At 31.6% G+C, this 22044-nt stretch overlaps 2 protein-coding genes across 2 annotated transcripts in view; both read left to right on the forward strand.

Moving 5' to 3' along the window:
* Nucleotides 1-4088, forward strand: part of LOC139515191 (eIF-2-alpha kinase GCN2-like) — a 40605-nt gene extending 36517 nt beyond the window's left edge. Inside the window, exons 12-14 of the mRNA XM_071304754.1 lie at nt 1822-1933; nt 3249-3349; nt 3908-4088. Coding sequence (XP_071160855.1) covers nt 1822-1933; nt 3249-3349; nt 3908-4088 — 394 coding nt within the window. The remainder of the gene's footprint in view (nt 1-1821; nt 1934-3248; nt 3350-3907) is intronic.
* On the forward strand, nt 3910-21930 carry LOC139516269 (homeobox protein Meis2-like). The gene is made up of 7 exons (XM_071306267.1): nt 3910-4041; nt 6514-6595; nt 7590-7723; nt 8294-8570; nt 10384-10442; nt 12009-12083; nt 19922-21930. Coding segments are annotated over exons 4-7 (477 nt in total). The 5' UTR covers nt 3910-4041; nt 6514-6595; nt 7590-7723; nt 8294-8568; the 3' UTR covers nt 20263-21930.
* Nucleotides 21931-22044: the final 114 nt, after the last annotated feature.

Raw genomic sequence — 22044 nt, forward strand, 5'->3', positions numbered from 1 at the left:
CTAAGCTTTTATAGAGTTTTTCTTTCGAAAAGTATTCTATATTTATACAAATCACACATTATGTGAATGAAAACATTTCATATTCAGTAAAATATGTATGAAATAACAATATGCTTCCTTGGGGAGATAACCTAAAATACTATTCTTTTGAATAAAGACGTTTTGAAACCAAAAAGCGATTATCTCCCTTTCCTACAAACATATTGCAATTTCAAATATTTTACTGAATATGAAATGTTTTTATTCACATAATGTGTGATTCTTATAAATATAGAATACTTTTCGAAAGAAAAACTCTATAAAAGCTTAGTTTTGACATTTTTATAGCAATTCAAAATAAAACAGTTCACCTTTAGTATGGTAATGGCTGTAATATACCTATACAGATTGATAGACTGATTTAGGAATTACATCAATACAGTGGAGTGACAGACATATAGGATTGTAAGTATGATTTATTTTATCACTTTGCACTTTCACATTTTGGCTGAACAGTTTGTTCAAAATTTTGACCAGTTGAACAATTTGATTTAATAAAACAAATTGCAATTGGGTCAAAATTTTGAATGAGTTGCAATTGGTGAATAGCAACACTAACAGTCAAGTCACTGTAACAGCTGTAAAAACAAACAGCAATTAATCAGATTAAAATGTCCAGGGGCAATGCCACTATTAAATGTATTTTATCTAATTAGCAAAATATTGCTAATATTTAGACATAATATACATTGTTTGTGCTAAAAATTATTTTTAATATTGTGACAAGCACACTTATTAATGTTTTTAAAGTAAAAAAAGATATTTTTGATTTATTTATAATTGCTTTCTTTATATTATGTTTACTTAAAATGACTTCATTTCTGAGATGTCAAAATACCCCTTGATGTATTGACAAGTTAATAGGAACCAATTCCCTCTCCTATCAATATGATGATCTTTTGATCATGGAACTTCTATGTTCTGATCAAGCAACATCTGCCACATTAGCTAGAAAGACTATTTAGAATTGCTGTCAAAGTGTTCAGACCAGAGAGATTCAGACTAAATGACAAAACATTAAAATAACTAATGATTATCAAATGCAATGCTTAAACTATGCTTACATGAATATTTTACACGTGTATGATATATATATTGTTAAAAAATATCATGATGAAATGTAATGTGTATTTAATTAAATTAATTTAATTAATTACATTTCCAAAACTGTGTAATGTGTAATTAGTGTAATTGATCATTTTTGCAATGTAATGTGTAATTTGATTAATTACATTCCAATGTAATTGACCCCAAGTCTGGTATATGGAAACATATAGTTGTTAATTTCTCTGTCATTTGGTCTCTTGTGGAGAGTTGTCTCAATTGGCAATCATAACACATCTTTTTTATATAAAGATGGTTAGTTCTGTTTATTTTCACTGATATTGCAGTATGAACTAACTTACCCCTTAGCCATGCATCCATGCATGGTTAACCCTCCTAAATTAATTTGCTTCCATCATACATTTCTTATCAATTCTCCAAAATTCAAAATTATTCCGGATTCAAATTATTCCTTGTTTTAACAGTTATTACAATTTTACAAAATTTTCCTTTGATCTTACTGACTGATAATTTCCTTTCTCAGCACAGTAGAGTTATATGAAAAATTATCTCTAGAAACTAAGGGTCTACTGCCCATTGTCAATAAATTAAACAATGGAGTCATAGGTAAAATAGCAATAAACATGTACAGATTATCGTTGGTCATCTCAACTTGATTGCTTTTCTCACTTTCGTTGAGATGATCAACGATAATCTATAGTTATAACTGATTTTCAGGTTGTCAGATCTATACTATGCTGTGGAGTCCTCCCGACCTGGTGTCCACTTTACAGGAGATAGAGAACTGATACCAGTTAGGGGAGGAAAGAAAGGAGATGTTTATCAATTGGTGAGGATCTTGATTTATAAAAAAAAAAAAAACATTACTATGATTATTGTTTTTGTATTTTGACTTGATTGCCTCTGAATTATCTGATGAAAACATAAAAATAACTTCATATGGTATGCTTGTACCAAATTACATCTGTAAAATACCTATTTATGCCAAAGCAGAAGGGGCATTAAGTTTTACCCTTGTCCATCTGTATGTATGTCCTACATACTTCCCAAAGTTGGTTTCCATTCTTTAACTTCAGTTTGTTTCAACCAAATGTTATGAAACTTATACAAAATGCTTTTTAGCTCACCTCGCCCAAAGGGCCAAGTGACTTTGCGTCCGTCGTCGTTGTCCGTCGGCGTTGTTTGTCGTTAACTTTTACAAAAATCTTCTCCTCTGAAACTACTTGGCCAAATTAAACCAAACTTGGCCAAAATCATCATTGGGGTATCTAGTTTAAAAAATGTGTGGCCTGACCTGGCCAACCAACCAAGATGGCCGCCATGGCTAAAAATAGTACATAGGGGCGAAATGTAGATTTTGGCTTATATCTCTGAAACCAAAGCATTTAGAGCAAATCTGACAGGGAATAAATTGTTTATCAGGTCAAGATCTATCTGCCCTGAAATTTTCAGACAAAACAGACAACCTGTTTTTGCGTTGCTGCCCCAGAATTAGTAATTTTAAGGAAATTCTGCAGTTTTTGGTTATAAGCTTGATTATTATAATAGATAGAGATAAACTGTAAACAGCAATAATGTTCAGCAAAGTAAGATCTACAAATAAGTCAACATGGCAAATTTTTTAGTTTACCCCTTTAGGAGTTATTGCCCTTTATAGTCATTATTTATCAATTTTCATAAATTTTTGTAAATTTTTGTAAATTTTTAGAAAATATTTTCCACTGTAATTACTGGGTCAAGTTCATTATAGATTGAGATAATTGTAGCAAGAAGAATGTCCAGTAAAGTAAGATCTACAAACACATCATGATCATCAAAACACAATTTTCTCATGAATTTATCCGTGTCCATTGTTTAATATGCACTTAGACCAAGGTGAGCGACACAGGCTCTTGAGAGCCTCTAGTTTTGTTTACCTCCCTTCCCCTTTAAAGAAACACAAGCCATTAACCAAACCAAAAAAACGAGAACAGATTTGAGTCCTATATGCATGCTGAGTGTCCTTAAACTTAAGTTAAATAATAAAGATATGAAAATGAAAGAAAAGTCTTCAAAGTCACTTTTAAGTAGAAACTAAATGGAAGATAAATTGTTAAAGCCTTTTGGTGTTATTTTATCATTCAATGTCTTGTTCTTTTTTCCAGGGTTTGATACTATTATCTGTAGCTATTGGATTGGATGCTGATCCAGACAAGCCAGAAATACCACAAAATTTTCCTCCGGTGTTTCAAGACTTCTTAACTAAGTATGATTTGTGTTGTATGACTTATATTCATTAATCTGACTTTGATTTGAGATTTAAAAAAGAACATTATTTCAGTAGGTTATTATGTTTCCCGCTTATTTCAAGATGTCTTGACTGCATAATTTGTATGAAAATGAAAGGTGAAAGATACCCTTAAAGGGATATTTAAACAGATGAGTAGAAAAAAGGACTGAACATAAGCTATGGCAAAATAAAATGGAAATGAGGAATGTGTCAAAGAGAACGAACAATTAAAGACCAGAAAACAGCCCAAGGCTACCTATGGGTCTTTTTACACATTTAGAAAATCCTGTACCTGAGGGGCGGGTTCAGCTGGTAATTTAAAAAAATGTTATACTTATGTAGGACTTATATTTAGTTGTATGAATAATTTCACTTTGCTTTTTCACTAATTGAAAATTACTAAATTGAAAGGAAATCAAGTATGCATAAGTGTAAATCTGTTTGCTACTGAAATTTAAAATGATATCATTATCATAAATAGTGTCATTTTCAATAGAAAATTTATTATATTTGAACTTTTTATAATTGTTTTAGATGTTTGATGAAAGGTGAGAGACATCGCTGGTCAGTCTATCAATTATTGGACCATAGTTTTATCAAAGAAGAATTACCACACACCATTCATTATGCTCCTCACAAACCAGCTGCAACAGAAGAAAATGAGAAAAGTATGTTGTGTATTTGTTATATAAAAAAGAAGATGTGGTATGATTGACATTGAGACAACTCTCCACAAGAGACCAAAATGACACAGAAATTAACAACCATAGGTCACTGTATGGCCTTCAACAATGAGCAAAGCCTATACCGCATAGTTAGCTATAAATGGCCCTGAAATGAGTATAGTTTAGTTGTACAATGAAGAGATAACTGTATTGTATTTAAAGCTTGGACAGCATCAATATGTGATTTGATGGTCCCAAATTAAGTTTACTGGCAACACATTAGTAAACATTCCTTTCTATCAGTTTCATTAGAATGGAGACACCAATACTGAATTTAAGCTCAGATGGCATCAATTGGTGATTTGATGGTCGCAAATTAAGTTTACTAGCAACACATTAGTAAACGTTGTTTTCTATCAGTCTCATTAGAATGGAGATAGCAATACTGTGTTTTAAGCTCAGATGGCATCAACTTGTGATTTGATGGTCCCAAATTAAGTTTTCTGGGGACGCCTTAATAAACAGGTATTTGCAACCATCAAATTACCAATAGATGCTGTCTGAGCTTAAAATACAATATTGTTATCTCCATTCTAATGAAAATGACAGAAAACAACATTTAAATTTATGATGTTATCAAATCAAAATCAATGTTACAAGCCTTGTTGCATTAGGATGCATAATGTTTCATTTGAACCTTTTCAAGGATAATAAAGATTTGGGAAATGAATTATATCTTAGTTAAATATTTTTGTGTTAAGCTAATGTGGCCTTTTCCAATATAATTATGTATATTTCCCCAATCCCAAGGGAGATTACCCAAAAGTTTTATTTTTGTCAAATTTTATCACATTCTGGAGCGTTCAATAAGATTTTAAATTGTCTGATGAAGAAGTTTGACACTGGAACAGGACATATGATATCATACTGGTATGTGCAAAGGACTTGATCAATGAGTCACAAACTTTCTATTCAACATTAATAGAATTTTAACCACTTAAGAGAAATGAATTCAACAACTTGTGAGAATTGGATATTGCTTGATATCAACTGTTGTCTTTTCATTTGAATAGTAATTATAAACTCACCTAAGATTCTGATTGTTTATAATTATTTTGAAATTAAATAGTTGTTATCAAGCAGCTTCAATACTTACAAAACCTAAAAATCATAATTTAAAAAAAAGGAAAATATCAGGATGAGTAATAGTATTTTTGTCGAGCCTGCAACTTTTGTTGCAGAAAGCTCGACATAGGGATAGTGATCCGGCGGTGGCGGCTACGGCGGCGGCGGCGGTGTTAGCTAACTTTTTAAAAGCTTTATATTTTAGAAGGTGGAAGACCTGGATGCTTCATACTTTGTATATAGATGCCTCATGTTACGAAGTTTCCGTCAGTCACATGTCCAATGTCCTTGACCTCATTTTCATGGTTCAGTGACCACTTGAAAAAAATTTTTTTGTAATGTTGAATTCTCTCTTATTATAAGTAATAGGATAACTATATTTGATATGTGCGTACCTTGCAAGGTCCTCATGTCTGTCAGACAGTTTTCACTTGACCTCGACCTCATTTCATGGATCAGTGAACAAGGTTAAGTTTTGGTGGTCAAGTCCATATCTCAGATACTATAAGCAATAGGGCTAGTATATTCAGTGTATGGAAGGACTGTAAGGTGTACATCTCCAACTGGCAGGTGTCATCTGACCTTGACCTCATTTTCATGGTTCAGTGGTTATAGTTAAATTTTTGCGTTTTGGTCTGTTTTTCTCATACTATATGCAATAGGTCTACTATATTTGTTGTATGGAACGATTGTAAGGTGTACATGTCTATCGGGCAGATGTCATGTGACCTTGACCTCATTTTCATGGTTCAGTGGTCAAAGTTAAATTTTTGTGTTTTGGTCTGTTTTTCTCATACTATATGCAATAGGTCTACTATATTTGTTGTATTGAACGATTGTAAGGTGTACATGTCTAACGGGCAGATGTCATGTGACCTTGACCTTATTTTCATGGTTCAGTGGTCAAAGTTAAGTTTTTGAGTTTTGGTCTTTTTATCTAATACTATATGCCATAGGTCAACTGTATTTGGTGTATGGAAATATTTTATGATCTTTATGTTAGTCGCACAGGTTTTATTTGACCGTGACCTCATTTTCACGGTTCATTGCACAGTGTTAAGGTTTTGTGTTTTGCCTTTTGGTCTATTTTTCTTAAACTATAAGTAATCGGTCAACTATATATGTTGTATAGAAGCATTGTTAGCTGTACATGTCTGCCTGGCATGGTTCATCTGACCTTGACCTCATTTTCAAGGTTCATTGGTCTTTGTTTAGTTATCTTGGTTAATGTTAAGTTTATGTGACAATTGTTATAAAGCTTAGCTTTATACTTAGGACTATCAACATAATATCAATGATTAGTATAGAAGGCGAGACATTTCAGCGTGTGCACTCTTGTTCTAATTATAGAACAAGACGTAAACAAAGACAATGATTCAGAAGATGATGACTTAGGTCCCTAGGGAAAGGAGGATTTGGTGATGTCATTGAGGTAATTACATCCAGAATAGGCATTGTAATGTGTCCTAGACTCCATTTTCTTGCTTAATTGAGCAGGTTTAATTAAACTCATCATAGATACCAGGGTTGAAATTTTGTATTTGCACCAGACTCACGTTTTGTCTTCAATAGACTCATCAGTAATGCTTGATTCAAAGAAGTTAAAAAAGTTGAATTAAGGGGAGGCTTAATTCTGTCAGGTCGGTGTGCCAATCTGGTCTTTAGTCTGTCTGTCTGTTGTTAGTTGGTCTTTCCTGTTTCAGTCACAATAATATTTGGTTAAAGAAAATTTACTTTAATTTGTGGTTACAACTACTATAAACTTAGCACACATGTTCATTATAATGTGAAATTTGGAAAAGATATGCCAAACAAGGGTGTTGATCCCAATTTTGTGATTTGTTGTTTTTTTGCATGAAGTCTCATGTCTAATCATCTGATGGTTCATTATTCCTCTTTGGAAATTCAGGTTTTGATGCATTCAGTACTGAAACTAGTTGTTTTGATTACCAACGAGTTTGCCATTTCAAAATCTAAAGCATTCTGGGTAATATTGTCATAGATTGATCACATGTTTTGATAGGTTAACAACATCTTAAACAATGAATATTCAACCAATGACATATATTAATATTTTTAATTGTGGTACAAACATTCAAATTACCCCTTATGTTCTTAGTGGTGAACTAAAAAAAAAGAACTTTTACATAACAGTTAAATTTCTGAAAATATAACACTGCATAAGCCAAAAACCTGTCTTAAGTGAACTCATCAATCAGAACTTTTAAGCTGATCACCTGTCTAATCCAAACTAAATCATCAGTTCCTGACAAGTTAGGTTTAACAAATTTCACTGCATGTAGATTGCATTGCACAGTTGACAATTCTGTAGTCTAATCAGTCTAAGACATCTTTGTAATATATGTATATTCAGCCATCATGATTTTATTGCCATTGTAAATAAACTTTTTTCTTCTTTTTCACAGGTTAGAAATAAACTAGATAGAAGAAAGTATGCTATTAAAAGAATACCATTGAATCCTAAAAGTAAATACTTCAACAAGAAAATCACCAGGGAGGTCAAATTACTGTCTCTTCTCAATCATGAGAATGTTGTCAGGTAACTATTTTTTTTTAACTTATTTATGTTTCTTGGGGGTCTTTTATGTAATGGGTAACAATTTTCATAGAAAGCTTACTTTTTGTGGATATTTGTATCATTGTTTGATTGATATTACAAAAAATCTTTTAGAATTTTCATAAAGAAAATTAGCTCTTTGTTGAAAAATAAAAGTTTCGTTTCTTCTGAAATCATGAAATCCAGGAAAATTGGTATCCAAAAAAAGAAAGGAATCCACAGTACATTGTTGAAGACAATAATAATGTAAGATGAATTTTTGGATGTTTGTTTACTAAATAGAGAAAAATAGTTTTGAAAATGATCTGCAATGACCTAGAAATAAATGAAAATGTAATGCACAAACTGCAATTAATAAAATATCAAACTGAAGAGTCATTTGAACTTACAGTAAAGTGTGATCTGTGCATCATGATGTGACTTTGAGATAAAGAACAGCAATTTAAGGGTTGTTCCTTGCTTTTAGATTCTTTTGGTGATTTTTCATCATGAATTACTAAACTGTATCACTTCGTTTAGATTTTCAACTACTACCATTTATTTATACGACAGGTATTATAATTCGTGGAGTGAAACTAGTGAGTATCCAGCACACAGTGACTCATCAACACCCTGCTCCACAACCACAGGTACTGGTACAACAGGTAAAACTCAATCAACCAGCGACAACAGTTCCTTAATGAAGAACAGTCTGAATTTTATTAATTAAGACTCCATTAGTTGAAATGATTATTGGACTACAAGAAGTTACAAGTGTCTCAATGGCTACCTGGTGTCCATTTTCTCCTAGTGAAGCCGTGAAGTAGCCCATTTTATCATAACTAACAATGTAAGCTTAAATGTCTAAATCTGATTTGAGTTGTGACAGAACACATTAAGAGAAATTGGTATCAAATTGGGGATCCAAGTTTACGCTAAGGATTGCCATTGCTTTTTCAGTGTTCTAAGGTGTCGTGTACCATGAATTGATTACGTTATTTGTATGACTCTATTAGATTTATATCTAAATAACAGTTTAAAATTTTCTAAAGAAACCGAAGTAGATATTTTATATACGGTGTAAAATAAACAAGATATTTAGTAGGAGGGCAATTTTTTTTTTTAAATTGGTACTCGGAAAGCTTTTACTCCTCTCAAATTATATACAGTATAAAATAAACAAGATATTTAGGAGGGCAATTTTTTTTTAAGTGAGTACTCAGAAAAGCTTTTACTCATCTCAAATATCAAATAAAGTGGAAATTCGTTAAGAAAACAAAGACCTAGAAGATTATATTGGGAGTTTGGACAAGAAAATATTTAGATTTAATCAGCTTCCTCAAATTCATTAAGGCATTCTCCTACAAGTGTTGACTCTGAATCTGATTGTGTAAACACGCAGTATTGACTTTGTTACAACCAGAAAGCAAGCAGTCTGTTTGCACAGTAAGCAACGTTTAAATTGCCCTCTATGATACAATTAATCTGGAATGCAACATGCATAAGTTCAAAAGGCAAACTTTCACTGCTATTTGAGTAATTGCTTGATTTGTTTGATGTAATATGTATGGGTTATTAAATGAAGAAGATTCAACTTGTATCTGTGTAAAAGTTTTGAAGATTTCAAATGGTTGTAGCTATTTAAGTAATTGGAGTATCTGTTTGAAGTCTTTGATATCTATCACATACAAATGAGTAGAGAATCAACTTGGGTGTGAAAAACTTCAAATCAAGTTGGAAAATTTCAAAACATTTTGTAAACATGTGAGAAAGGTTTTTCTTCATAGTTAGACAAGATAGATAAAAATTTGTTAACGGTTGGAAAAAATGAGGAAGTGAAGGGACAATTTTTTTTTTTTTTTAACAATTTTATGTTTTTGTTGAAAAAGTTTTGGAATTTTCATGTGTTTGTTGTCTATTTGTTTTGAAATTTTAAGAATTTAGCATATAAGTTTGGTGATTATTGAAAGTAGAACCATATGTGTAAATCAACCTTGCCTTATTACATATTAAAGTGACTAGTAGTGTTTGATTGTGTATACATGTTACTTAGCAGTTTGTTCCCCATGAATTCTATATTTACATCTGGGAATTGGAATAATTAGCAAAAATAAATAAAAATGAGAATAATAATATCATTAGGATTGTCTGCAGGGTGATGAGGAATTTAATGGCATAGGAATCCGAAAGGCTCATCAACTTATAACTTAATCTCATGAAAAACTTTTAATGGCTCTAAAGAAGTAATTTAGGGCAAAGATGTTTTCACCAGCCTTCTCCTCTGTTCCATTTCATTTCTCAACAAACATTTATCATGAATTAAATGCATTTTTGAATGGTTTAAAGACTTTTGTCAACAATTTGAAGATAAACTGTGAAATTTGGCTAAGTTTCGGTTGTAATTTAGAAGTAAATATCTGTTCTGAGGTTGATAGGGGAGGTCAGAGGTCACCTTAGTAATGAGAATTTGTCTAAATCTTGGCAAATGATGATCTACTCTGGTTTTTGTGTGGCGCCTCACTTGTATATCAGTCATTAATCATTCCTTAGTGACAGTTTGTCCACAATTAGGCCAAAGTCAAATTATTTTGTTGATAATTAGAAAAGGCCAGTGCAAAAATAATATTGGTTAAAAAGTTAACTTTTATTTTTTTTATTTTCAGGTTTATTAATGCAAGGCGAAGAATAGTGCAACCAATGATTGACCAATCAAATAGAGCAGGTAAGAATATGAATATTTTTGTAATATTTGCCACTGGACACTTCAGGGGACAGCAATTAGTATATATTAATTCCCTTATACAAAAAAATTGGTTTGTTTTTGCCAAAATTTTATACTAATAACCTAAAAAAAAAAAATCAAACTTGAAAAATTCATTTAAATTAAAAGATAAAACTTTCCATGTATTTTTAACTATGCAAATTTACACTCCTCCCCCTTTCTGGATTTAAACCTTCTGGTATGGAAATACATCAAGCATTTCAAATTCCATCCAAATGGCCATTTAATTGCCTAAGCTTTAAGGATTATAAATTATTGTGACTTGCAGAATGCCAACCTGACAATAGAATACGAACAAAAAAATAAACTCAAAAATTATGATTTCCTTTTCTTAAATTAAAATCTAATGTATATTGTTTAGTAGGTATAAAAATGACGGAAATGAAATGAAGACATTTGTCATTATAACCACATTACCATCGGTTTTTCTCTATAAAATTCATGACACGGTCATTTTGGCATGTTGCAAGTGAAACAATAAACCATTGTAGTCTTACATAATATTAAACCCATAAACCCATCAACTGTCAAAAATATGCAAATAAGAGAAAAGTGTTAACTAAATTTACTTCCTTCTGCATGTTCCAGTTATATTTATTTAAAAACCTTAAAGATTTTATACATAATTCATAAAGCATTTAGTGCCTTCTAGTATAGTGCAAGATGCCTTTTATTGAGGAACAAAGTTTTTTATGTCGTAATAAAAATATTAATTTTTGTCGTCTTTGTTTCTGCGGAACTTCAACAGTAGTTTGCATAATAATTAGTACATAAGTGCTTTATAAATATATGCAAACTTTTTATTTTCTTTTCTATCAATTTCTCACTTGTACGCTGATATTTTTTTTATCTACAAGGCTATTTTCGCCCTCGGTATCCTGATATTTTAAAAAGCTATTTAACACAAAATTGGCATATATCATCAGCAATTTAGTTTTCATCTGTGGGTTGTTGTTAATTAGCTCTCTGTTTGCAGTCTAAAGGTAAAACTCTGAGATGAAACTTTTATCTTTGGTGGCATGGCTCTTATGCAAATTGCATTTCTTTTAAGCTTGTTATTCTTGACAGAATCTCACATCTCCTGAGGAGCGAAAATCTTTCCAATTGAAATTCCTCTTCCCTCATAATGAGGGTCTGTAAGTGGGTACTAAATGGTTTAAATGTGATCTAGATGTACCTCTAAGTGTTCCCTATCTGTTTTCAGTTTATACAAGGCCGTTCTTTGTTTCACATGCTGTTAGGAGTAAGATATTCTCTCAAAAAAACTATGTATTTAAGCACTATTGTTCGGCAATAAAAGTGTTTTTTTGTTAATAGCACTTTAGGTTCAAAACAGTAATATTAATTTTGTCGAAATTTCAAATGTCGAAAGTATTAATACAGTCGGTGAAGTTTCTAACCACAAATATTTGATCTGAATACAAAATAATTATACTGCATGTAAAAACAGATGTTTTATAAAGATAAATACTAAGACAAACATAATCATTGTCTTAATCTTTTCAGCACCAGGAGGTCATGGATATAGTCCAGAGAGTATGGGTGGGGATAGCCAGGCCATGGCACATATGAGTCCTCACAGTAAGTAGTTTAAACACCCCTGTACATATTTTGTGTTCTGATAAATTGAAAGATCAGATTAAGATGAATCTGTTAATCCCAGATTAGGCTTAATGGTTCATCAAAGGTTGAGTCAATTTGTTTACAGATTAAGTGTAATTTGTTCACAATTTAAAAGTTAATGTGAAGCTTAAGAGCCAGTCTGCCATAAAACCATGCAAAATTTCAAATTTCGTCCAAATTGGTAGTAATAACTTTGCAACATTATATATATTTCCAAAATCTTTGGGTCTTTAGGAGTTAAGATAAAAAAAAAATTTTTGGTTAATTCACACTATTTTCCATTTAACAGCCTTATTTGCATATCTGTGAATTATAAAAAAAATAATGCAAAAAAATCACCAAAATTTAGATACTTTTTAAAGGTCTGAATAATTGATATATCTCTTAAATATAGCATTATCTTGTTATATTTTGCAATGAACATTATAAAAATAAAGAACAAATGCATTTTGACATACTTTTTACCTTTTGGCAGGTTGCCAGAGAGATTCGAGCAACAGATGTCTTAGCTAACTTGCATGTAGTACATGTACTCAGTAGGTGTTTTCTCTCAAGATCATATTTATTTTTTTAAACTTTTAGGATTTTTTTAAAGGTGCATATCAGTTCTAAGACAAGTAAAAAATTTTAGCCTGGCAAATAATGGGAAGTTAGTAAAAAATGCCCCCAAATATCTATAAAATGCACTATTGTAATAATTTTTTGCCCTTAACATTTTAACTAAAACTGATCAAAGTAGACTTATATTTCGGACAATAACTTTAGTTTAAGTGTATAGATCTTTATGATTTTTTTTCAGAAGGTTCAAAAACACAAAAGGAAGCTTTAGAACGATTTTGGGGATGATGGTCCTTACCATTTAGGAATTAAGGGCCCAAAAGGGGCCCAAAACAAGCATTTTATAATTTAAGGATAATAACTTGTGTATAAGTATTTCAATTGCTCTGATATTGTATCATAATGTTTAAAACCACAAGTACAAGGTTTGGATTCCTTTAAATGGGTCATGGAATCAAAGTTAGGAATAAAGGGCCAAAAAGGGGCCAAAACAAGCATTTTTCTTAATTCAAGACGATAACTTGTGTGTAATTGTATGGATCTCTTTCAAACTGTACCACAATACTCCATATAACAAAGGGGAGTCTGGGATTTAGTTTTGGATTAATTGCCCAAAAAATGGAGGAATAAGGGGCCAAAAAAGGGCCGAAAAGAAGCACATTTCTAGTTTCCAAACACTAACTTGGGTTTAAGTACATGTATATGGATCTCTCTGTACTACAAGGTTCTATACTAAAAAAAGGAAAGGATGGGATTGTTTTAAGGTTATTGCTGAAAGGGGGGTTTCAATAAGTTTGGGGGGGATTTGTGAAAAAAAAAATTAAGAAATCTTCAATTGCACAGTATTGTGCAATAGATTTGTTGATCTTTGGCCACATTGATTTTGTAACAAAAACCTTTTTTTTTGTCAAAAATTCAATCACAATCCAAATTCAGACAGCATCAAGCTTGAACATTGTGACCATATTTAATTTGCCCCAACTGTTCAGAGTCCAACCACTGCGGTTGTATAAAGCTGCGCCCTGCAGAGCACCTGGTTTTCACATACTTTCAATTGATGACAGTCTTTTAAAAAGCTTGTTATATGAAACAGAGTTGTGAACATACAAAAAATCTTCCTCTTTGAAACTTTTGATTGGAATGCAACCAATTATAGGGCCAATCACTCTTTGAGTGTCTTGGTAAGAAAGTTGTGTCTATTAGAGCGTATGTAAAAAAAATGTGGCCATTTTTTTTTTTATCTTCGAAAAAAGATTATGTTTGCATATAAAATGTGCCATATAAAAGTTTTTGATTTATATCTCAGATTAAATCAAGATAAAAGAAAGACATTTGAGGTAACCCTACTTCTTTAAAAATCGAAAGCTTTTCCAAAATTATGTTGAATGTTCCCTCTCCAAAGAGCATCTCTTTCGTGTTTGTTGATACTTTGAGAGTTTTAGTCCCCTAACGGCTAACGTCTAAGTGGACTTAGGTTTGCACTGCGTGTCTGTCAGTCTGTCTATCTGTCAGTTCGGCAAATCAGACTTTTTTGTGCTTGTAGATTTTGATTTGATTTATCATGACAAGTTACAGGTCAAATTCATTATTCACGCTTTAAGCTTTTCTCTTTGTTCAGTTGAAGCCCTTTCTCTAGAATTAAATTTTTGATGAAATACTTATTCATTAGAAGACTTCTGTTCAAACGGAAATAACTCATTTTTTTAAAGACGAAATGACATTTTGAATTTTTTTTCTTTTCTTTGGTATTTAGTGATTCAATTTTGTTCCAGTCTGATAACTGTGTGCAGAGTTGTTGTCTTTGGACACTGAGATAGTCAGAATTCAACAAGTTTTTACGTTTTGCTGGAAGATTTTGTCTCGATATTTTTATGTAGTTTACATTATGACAAATTATAGATCAAATTTTTGTTCCATTACAATGAATTTGTTACGGGTTGGGGACTATGTACTGCCATGATTACTCGCAGAATGCTTGTTTTTATCAAAAAATGTTCAACTCTGATGCTGCAAAATTGTTTAATATTTAGTTAAAATAGATATTGATGACTTTATTATGTGAAACTTTTTTTAGATTTATCATACTTTTACTCTTTTTTGCTAATACCTTCATCATGTTCATTCATGACTAAAAAGTTGTATTTAGACCATTTTGCACGTTTTTCTTTACGGTAGACCACAATAATATTACATGTATATGAACAGTAAAATCTTACCATTTTAAGGACAATATAAAAAAGATGATGTGGTATGATTGCCAATGAGACAACTGTCTACAATTAAGAGACCAAAATGACACAGACATTAACAACTATAGGTTACTGTACGGCCTTCAACAATGAGGAAAGCCCATACCGCATAGTCAGCTATAAAAGGCCCCGATAAGACAATGTAAAACAATTCAAATGAGAAAACTAACGGCCTTAAGTATATAAAAAATGAAGGAAAAACAAATATGTTACACATAAACAAACGACTTCCACTGAATTACAGGCTCCTGACTTGGGACAGGCACATACATAAATAATGTGGCGGGGTTAAACATGTAAGCGGGATCCAAACCCTCCCCCTAACCAGGGACAGTGGTATAACAGTAAATCATAAGAACGAACTATAAAAATCAGTTGAAAATGGCTTAACTCATCCAATGGACAAAAATACAAGTGGACGTGGTAGGGTAATTGTATGTCTGCTCTACAGTTTAACCATTTATCTGTGTATATTTGTTTTTATACAACCGCAAAAATTGAAAAAAAATTGGTCCTTTATTGGTATGACGTTGTCGTTGTCATCGTCATCCAAAGACATTTGGTTTTCGCACTATAACTTTAGCATAAGTAAATAGAAATCTATGAAATTTAAATACAAGGTTTATGACCATAAAAGAAAGGTTGGGATTGATTTTGGGAGTTTTGGTCCCAACAGTTTAGGAATAAGGGGCCAAAAAGGGTCCAAAATTAAACTGTTTGCTTTCATAAAAAAATGAATTATTGGGGTTCTTTGATATGCCAAATCTAACAGTGAATTTAGATTCTTAATTTTTGGTCCTGTTTTCCAATTGGTTTACATCAAGGTCCAAAGGGTCCAAAATTAAACTTAGTTTGATGTTAACAAAAATTTAATTCTTGGGGTTCTTTGATATGCTGAATCTAAAAATGTACTAAGATTTTTTATTATGGGCCCAGTTTTCAAGTTGGTCCAAATCGGGGTCCAAAATTACATTTTGTTTGATTTCAACAAAATTGAATATATGGGGTTCTTCAATATACTGAATCTAACCATGTATTTAGTTTTTTAATATTTGAGACCGGTTATCAAATTGGTCCAAATTGAGGTCTTAAGAGTCTAAAATTGAAAATTATTTGATTTCATCAAACAATTGAATTCTTGGGGTTCTATGATTTGCTGAATATAACCATGCATTTAGATTTTGGACCATAATAGGTAAATGTAAAATTAAATTTTTTTTAAAGTTTTTAAGTTTAAGTTCTTAGACCACACTCATTGTGTTGTGTCAACTATTTAATCCCAAACCAAATTAGAGCTATATCAAGCTTAAATGTTCTGTCCATACTTGCCCCAAATGTTCAGGGTTCAATCTCTACGGTCGTATAAAACTGCGCCCTGCGGAGTATCTGGTTATTACATGTGGTTATGAAATAAATTTTATTGCAATTTGAAATATTTGTGTTTGTCTCAGCTGGTAGTAATAGGCCAACTATATTTTACATGTCTTATTCCAAGCCTCAAATTGCTAGAGATTACATTCTAGGAGGAAACTTAACATTACTGTTATGTCCACTGTTCTCCCAAAATTGACATAGGGATATTTAACTGGTTCATGTCAACGTCACAAAATTTCAGTTGCAGTTTTATCAGGAACTTCTAGGAGTAGTCTCTTTATATTTGGCATAAAGCTGTATCATAATATAGACCAGATGCTCCGCAGGGCGCAGCTTTATACGACCGCAGAGGTTGAACCCTGAACGGTTTGGGCAAGTATGGACACAACATTCAAGCTGGATTCAGCTCTAAAGTTGGATTGTGATTAAATAGTTGACACAGCATAGGTTTCTGACACAGAATGAATGTGGTCTAATGAACTTAAAAAAAAAATGTTTGCCTTTGAGCAATTAACTATGCTGTTGAATATTAATCCTCTCAAAAAAATGTTTGAAGAAATTTTCTTTTTATTTATGAAATCTGAAATGAAAAAAATTGACCCTCCAATTTTTTTTTCACATCCCCCTTTCCCTTATTTCAAAACTGATCTCAATTCAAATTTCTAATGAAGTTTGCAACAATAACTACTCATTTAAATACATCATAAAATATTAAAATGTAAAAAAAGTGCTTGTTATCACTGAATGGTAAAGATTGTTTTAATCTATCAGTTGGTAGTAAAAGTGAATATACATTGTATATTGTATAAAACAATGATTTAAGTTGATTCAACTACTATTCTGGACAAAGAAAGATAACTCCAATTGAAATCCAATTGAAATTTCTTGCTATTGCACAATATTGTGCAATTAGATATTTCTTGCTATTGTGGAATACTGTGCGATTGAAAATATTTGCTATTGCACAATACTGTGCAATTGAAGATTTCTTGCTATTGCACAATACTGTGCAATTGAAGATTTCTTGCTATTGCTGAATACTGTGCAATTGAAAATTTCTTGCTATTGCACAATACTTAATATAATAATTTTGGATCCTGATTTGGACCAACTTGAAAACTGGGCCCATAATCAAAAATCTAAGTACATGTTTAGATTCAGCATATCACAGAGGCCGAATAATTCAATTTTTGTTAAAATCAAACTTAGTTTAATTTTGGACCCTTTGGACGTTAATGTAAACCAATTTTAAAATGGGACCAAAAATTTAGAATCTACATACACAGTTAGATTTGGCATATCAAAGAACCCCAATTATTCAATTTTTGATGAAATCAAACAAAGTTTAATTTGGGACCCCGATTTGGACCAACTTGAAAACTGGGCCAATAATAAAAAATCTTAAGTACATTTTTAGATTCAGCATATCAAAGAACCCCAAGGATTCAATTTTTGTTAAAATCAAACTAAGTTTAATTTTGGACCCTTTGGACCTTAATGTAGACCAATTTGAAAACGGGACCAAAAATTAAGAATCTACATACACAGTTAGATTCGGCATATCAAAGAACCTCAATTATTCAATTTTTGATAAAATCAAACAAAGTTTAAATCTGGACCCTTTGGGCCCTTTATTCCTAAACTGTTGGGACCAAAAACTCCCAAAATCAATACCAACCTTCCTTTCATGGTCATAAACCTTGTGTTTAAATTTCATAGATTTCTATTTACTTATACTAAAGTTATGGTGCGAAAACCAAAAAAAATGCTTATTTGGGTCCCTTTTTGGCCCCTAATTCCTAAACTGTTGGGACCTAAACTCCCAAAATCAATATCAACATTCCTTTTCTGGTCATAAACCTTATGTCAAAATTTCATAGATTTCTATTTACTTAAACTAAAGTTATAGTGCGAAAACCAAGAAAATGCTTATTTGGGCCCTTTTTGGCCCCTAATTCCTAAAATGTTGGGACTAAAACTCCCAAAATCAATCCCAACCTTCCTTTTGTAGTCATAAACCTTGTGTTAGAATTTCATAGATTTCTATTCACTTTTACTAAAGTTAGAGTGCGAAAACTAAAAGTATTCGGACGACGACGACGACGACGACGACGCCGACGACGACGACGACGCCAACGTGATAGCAATATACGACGAAAAAATTTTCAAGTTTTGCGGTCGTATAAAAATATAGCACTTTTCTAGGTAAGAGGCACAATTCTATGAAATTCACAAAACTATTAAATCTTCCTCTTTTCTGGAAATAAATTACATGAATGTACAAGGCTTTCACATTTATGATTCATTATCAAATACAACATGTTTTAAAAATTTAAGACTGAACTCAATTGTGGCCACTTTGAATTTAGACAAAAAGCGTCTAAAAACTAGACTATTATAAAATGCTAAATTTGTGAAGAACTCATGGTGATATTACCTAATGAGTGTGCATAGTTAAGTATTGTAAATAAAACAGCCCATTTTTCAGTTACTAAAGTTATTTTCTTTTGAATAGGTAAATATTTTAAACATATTGTAAAAATGCTCAGTTTAGGGGCAAAAAATGCAAAAAAGCGGTCTCCCCAGGTTTACTCCTTTAGTATATTTTCTAATTTAAACTTAGTTGAACTTGGTTTATTCAATTTATATAACCAGTTAACATTAGTTCAGTCATTATTTTTCTTATATTTTGACTATCACATACTTTTGAAAAGTTTCTATTGAAACAGATCAAAAAATCAAAAAATCGACAAAATGGCCATCACGCCTATCTTTAATTATTATTTTATCGTAATAAGGTATCATTTGCCGAGCACCATTTTCTAGCATTTTGTAGATGAATATATAAGCTTCATGAAATATTACATTTTATTGAAAATAAAACATGATCTTACAAGATTCAAGCCTTTAAAAATATACAAATTGTGCTGAATCGGCACTTTTTCAAAACCATGCAATTTCAACCTGTCAGTAGGTGTATTGAGAAATCTCACAACTTTTTGAATTATCATAATTTCCTTTCATTTCAAGTTGTTTGTTAAGATATATGTTATCATTAAGCTAAAATTTTTCTATAAAACAAAAACAAATCAGGTCAAAATACCCTAAAATAGGCTTAAAATGGCCATTTGTCAGTACAGAAATGGACAATTTTCAAATGTTCGGCATACACAAGTAATGGCTGAATATTTTTTCAAAATATTTTGCACAAATAGTTATTACATATAAGGTATCTAAAATACAAAATATCAGCCTGATTGGAATATTTTGGATTTGGACCATTTTGCATGGTTTTATCACAGATTGGCTCTTAATTGGTTCAAAGGATAAGCTCATAGAAAACAAACAATGTACAAATTGTTAAAGCACATGAAATCTTTCTGAATTAATATTGAGATTGAATGTGACGGAGATATTGGGTATATACAAATGAGACAGCTACCTAATAACATGTAGAAGAAAAAATAAGACATTTTTTGAAGTTCTGTGTCATATTGGGCTTAAATAAGCAAAGCAAAAGTATATAGCAATGCATACTTATAAAGTGACAATTTAAGTTTTGAAAGAATTAATTACATGATAAAAAATTTAATATTATTTTTTTTTTAATTTCAGTGTTCCAAGGAAGACATGGTAGTGAAATGTATGATGAAATGAAGGGATATTCTCATAGGGAAGGACAAAGATACAATATGCTTGGAGTTCAGGGTGTGTATAGTAGTGACATGTTCGGAAGTACTGCTGTCACTGGCAGTAGTTCATACTCTCAGATGTCACAGTTACGATCACCAGTTCATTCGCAAGCAATGCTAATACCAGGGCATCCGCATCATATGATGATGGGATACGGAGCCCACGGCATGAGTCCCATGTCAATGGGATCTGCTCAAAGTCCTCCATTACATGGCAGCTTGGACAGTATGGGTGCACACATTCAGGATATTCATGCTGGATAAAAATCAGGAGTAAAACATTGTGCTTTAAAACGAACAAGGACATTTGGCTTGGCCTGCGAACATAATTAAGCCAAGGAATAAAGCGTGACTTACAAGTATTTGTGGGTACGGTAGTTTAAAACTACGGCCTATTTTATTACAATCACGGTGATCTCTCAATCATTTAGCAGTCACTCATTGTGTGGAATCTAATTCCTAACGGTTGCAGGCTAGCCAAGGGAAGTAACTGGTGTGCTAGTCAATCTAACAGAGTAAGGGAGTCGACAACTGACAGCAGTTTTATAACTAGTCTTCACAACTAGTTATAATGGGATATGGGGAAAACTACGCAAAAGTATTATTAGAAAAAAACGCAGTTCATTTTGACAATGAGTTGCCAAGTATTATATATGTATTTTGTTGTCTCTGGACAAGAAACACGTCTTGGTCACATATGTGCCGCATACCTCATGATGATCAAAATAAATGTACATTTGAATGGCCATGACTTTGTAAAGCATTCCACGTCAAAGTATGTTCTGTCAAACATCAACTCTTCAGTTGAAGGAATATATTTTTGTGCCATGGAATATTTGAATTTTTTGTCACATGACATTGTTAAACCAATCAGAAGAGTTGCCCTGTAGTGGGGTGACCAATTAAATTAAAGCTTTAAGATTTACCTCATTATTATTCCTTTGTAATTATAGCCAGTTCCATTGTGTTGGAAGTGGACATTTTATTTAATGGTGCATGTTAAAAAAAGTATTTGGTGCAAATTATTTGTATAGTAAAGATGTTTGTTGAATGTATGTTTATATATGTTATTGTGTATGAAAGTGAAAAATCATTATTTGGAGAGTTTTTTCTTTGTGTGACATTTTTATACTTTCTGGCCAGGCTGTTTAGATCTACTTGCAGTTTAATTTGTAAATGTTTTGTTGTTTTTGTTGAAGTTTGTTTGAATATTTTTTTTAGATTGAACAAATTTTAAGCTTGATATTTATTCGATCTGCCAGATTTTATTTTTTTTGATAATTAACCAATTTGTTTTTGGTTTGTGATTTGTTACAGAATGATTTTTTTTTCTTTTATCTAAAAACAAGTACTAAGTTATTTCTAAGTGCTGACCATTTATTTATGATGTTTTAAAAAAATGTTAAAGTGCAGATTTTAAACTGGCATGTAATTATTACATGTGTATTTAATTGTAAAGTAATATTAATGTCAGAGACTGCTGAAATCTTTCCTTTATCTTTTTGTACTGATTTTAACTAGAGAAAGACATATTTATTTGTATATCTGTAGCAATTATTTTAGATTGTTTCAAGATGTCCGATATTACATTTCTTAACTATACTTCTTTTATGATTCCCCAATAAATATATATTTACATTTTTTATCATTTCAATGCCAGAATGAACAAAAAATAACTGAAAAAGATGTATCAAATTTTCAGAAAATCTTAGACAATCATGCACGAGGTTTACCAAAAATACACTGAAATTGATTATTGTCTGAATGTGTCTGACTATGAGGAAATGAAAGATTGCAATGATGTGTGTGGTGAAGTGTGGAGCTGAGCTTGATGCTTAGGGACTTGTGAAAAATTTTAGGGAATTTTAATACGAGATTGTCAAATATTTTGAGCAAAATTCCAGAGAAATAAAAATTGTTGTAATAAACTAATTGCTTGTGTTTTATTATATTTGTTTGTCCAATATGTACCTGTTATTAAATGAGGTGCACGATATCAAAGGGCCATCCATTCAAAACTTGTAAGTCAAAGGAAGGATTTGTATC

The sequence above is a fragment of the Mytilus edulis genome, chromosome 3 (assembly GCF_963676685.1).
Source record: "Mytilus edulis chromosome 3, xbMytEdul2.2, whole genome shotgun sequence".
In the NCBI taxonomy this organism is placed as follows: domain Eukaryota; kingdom Metazoa; phylum Mollusca; class Bivalvia; order Mytilida; family Mytilidae; genus Mytilus; species Mytilus edulis.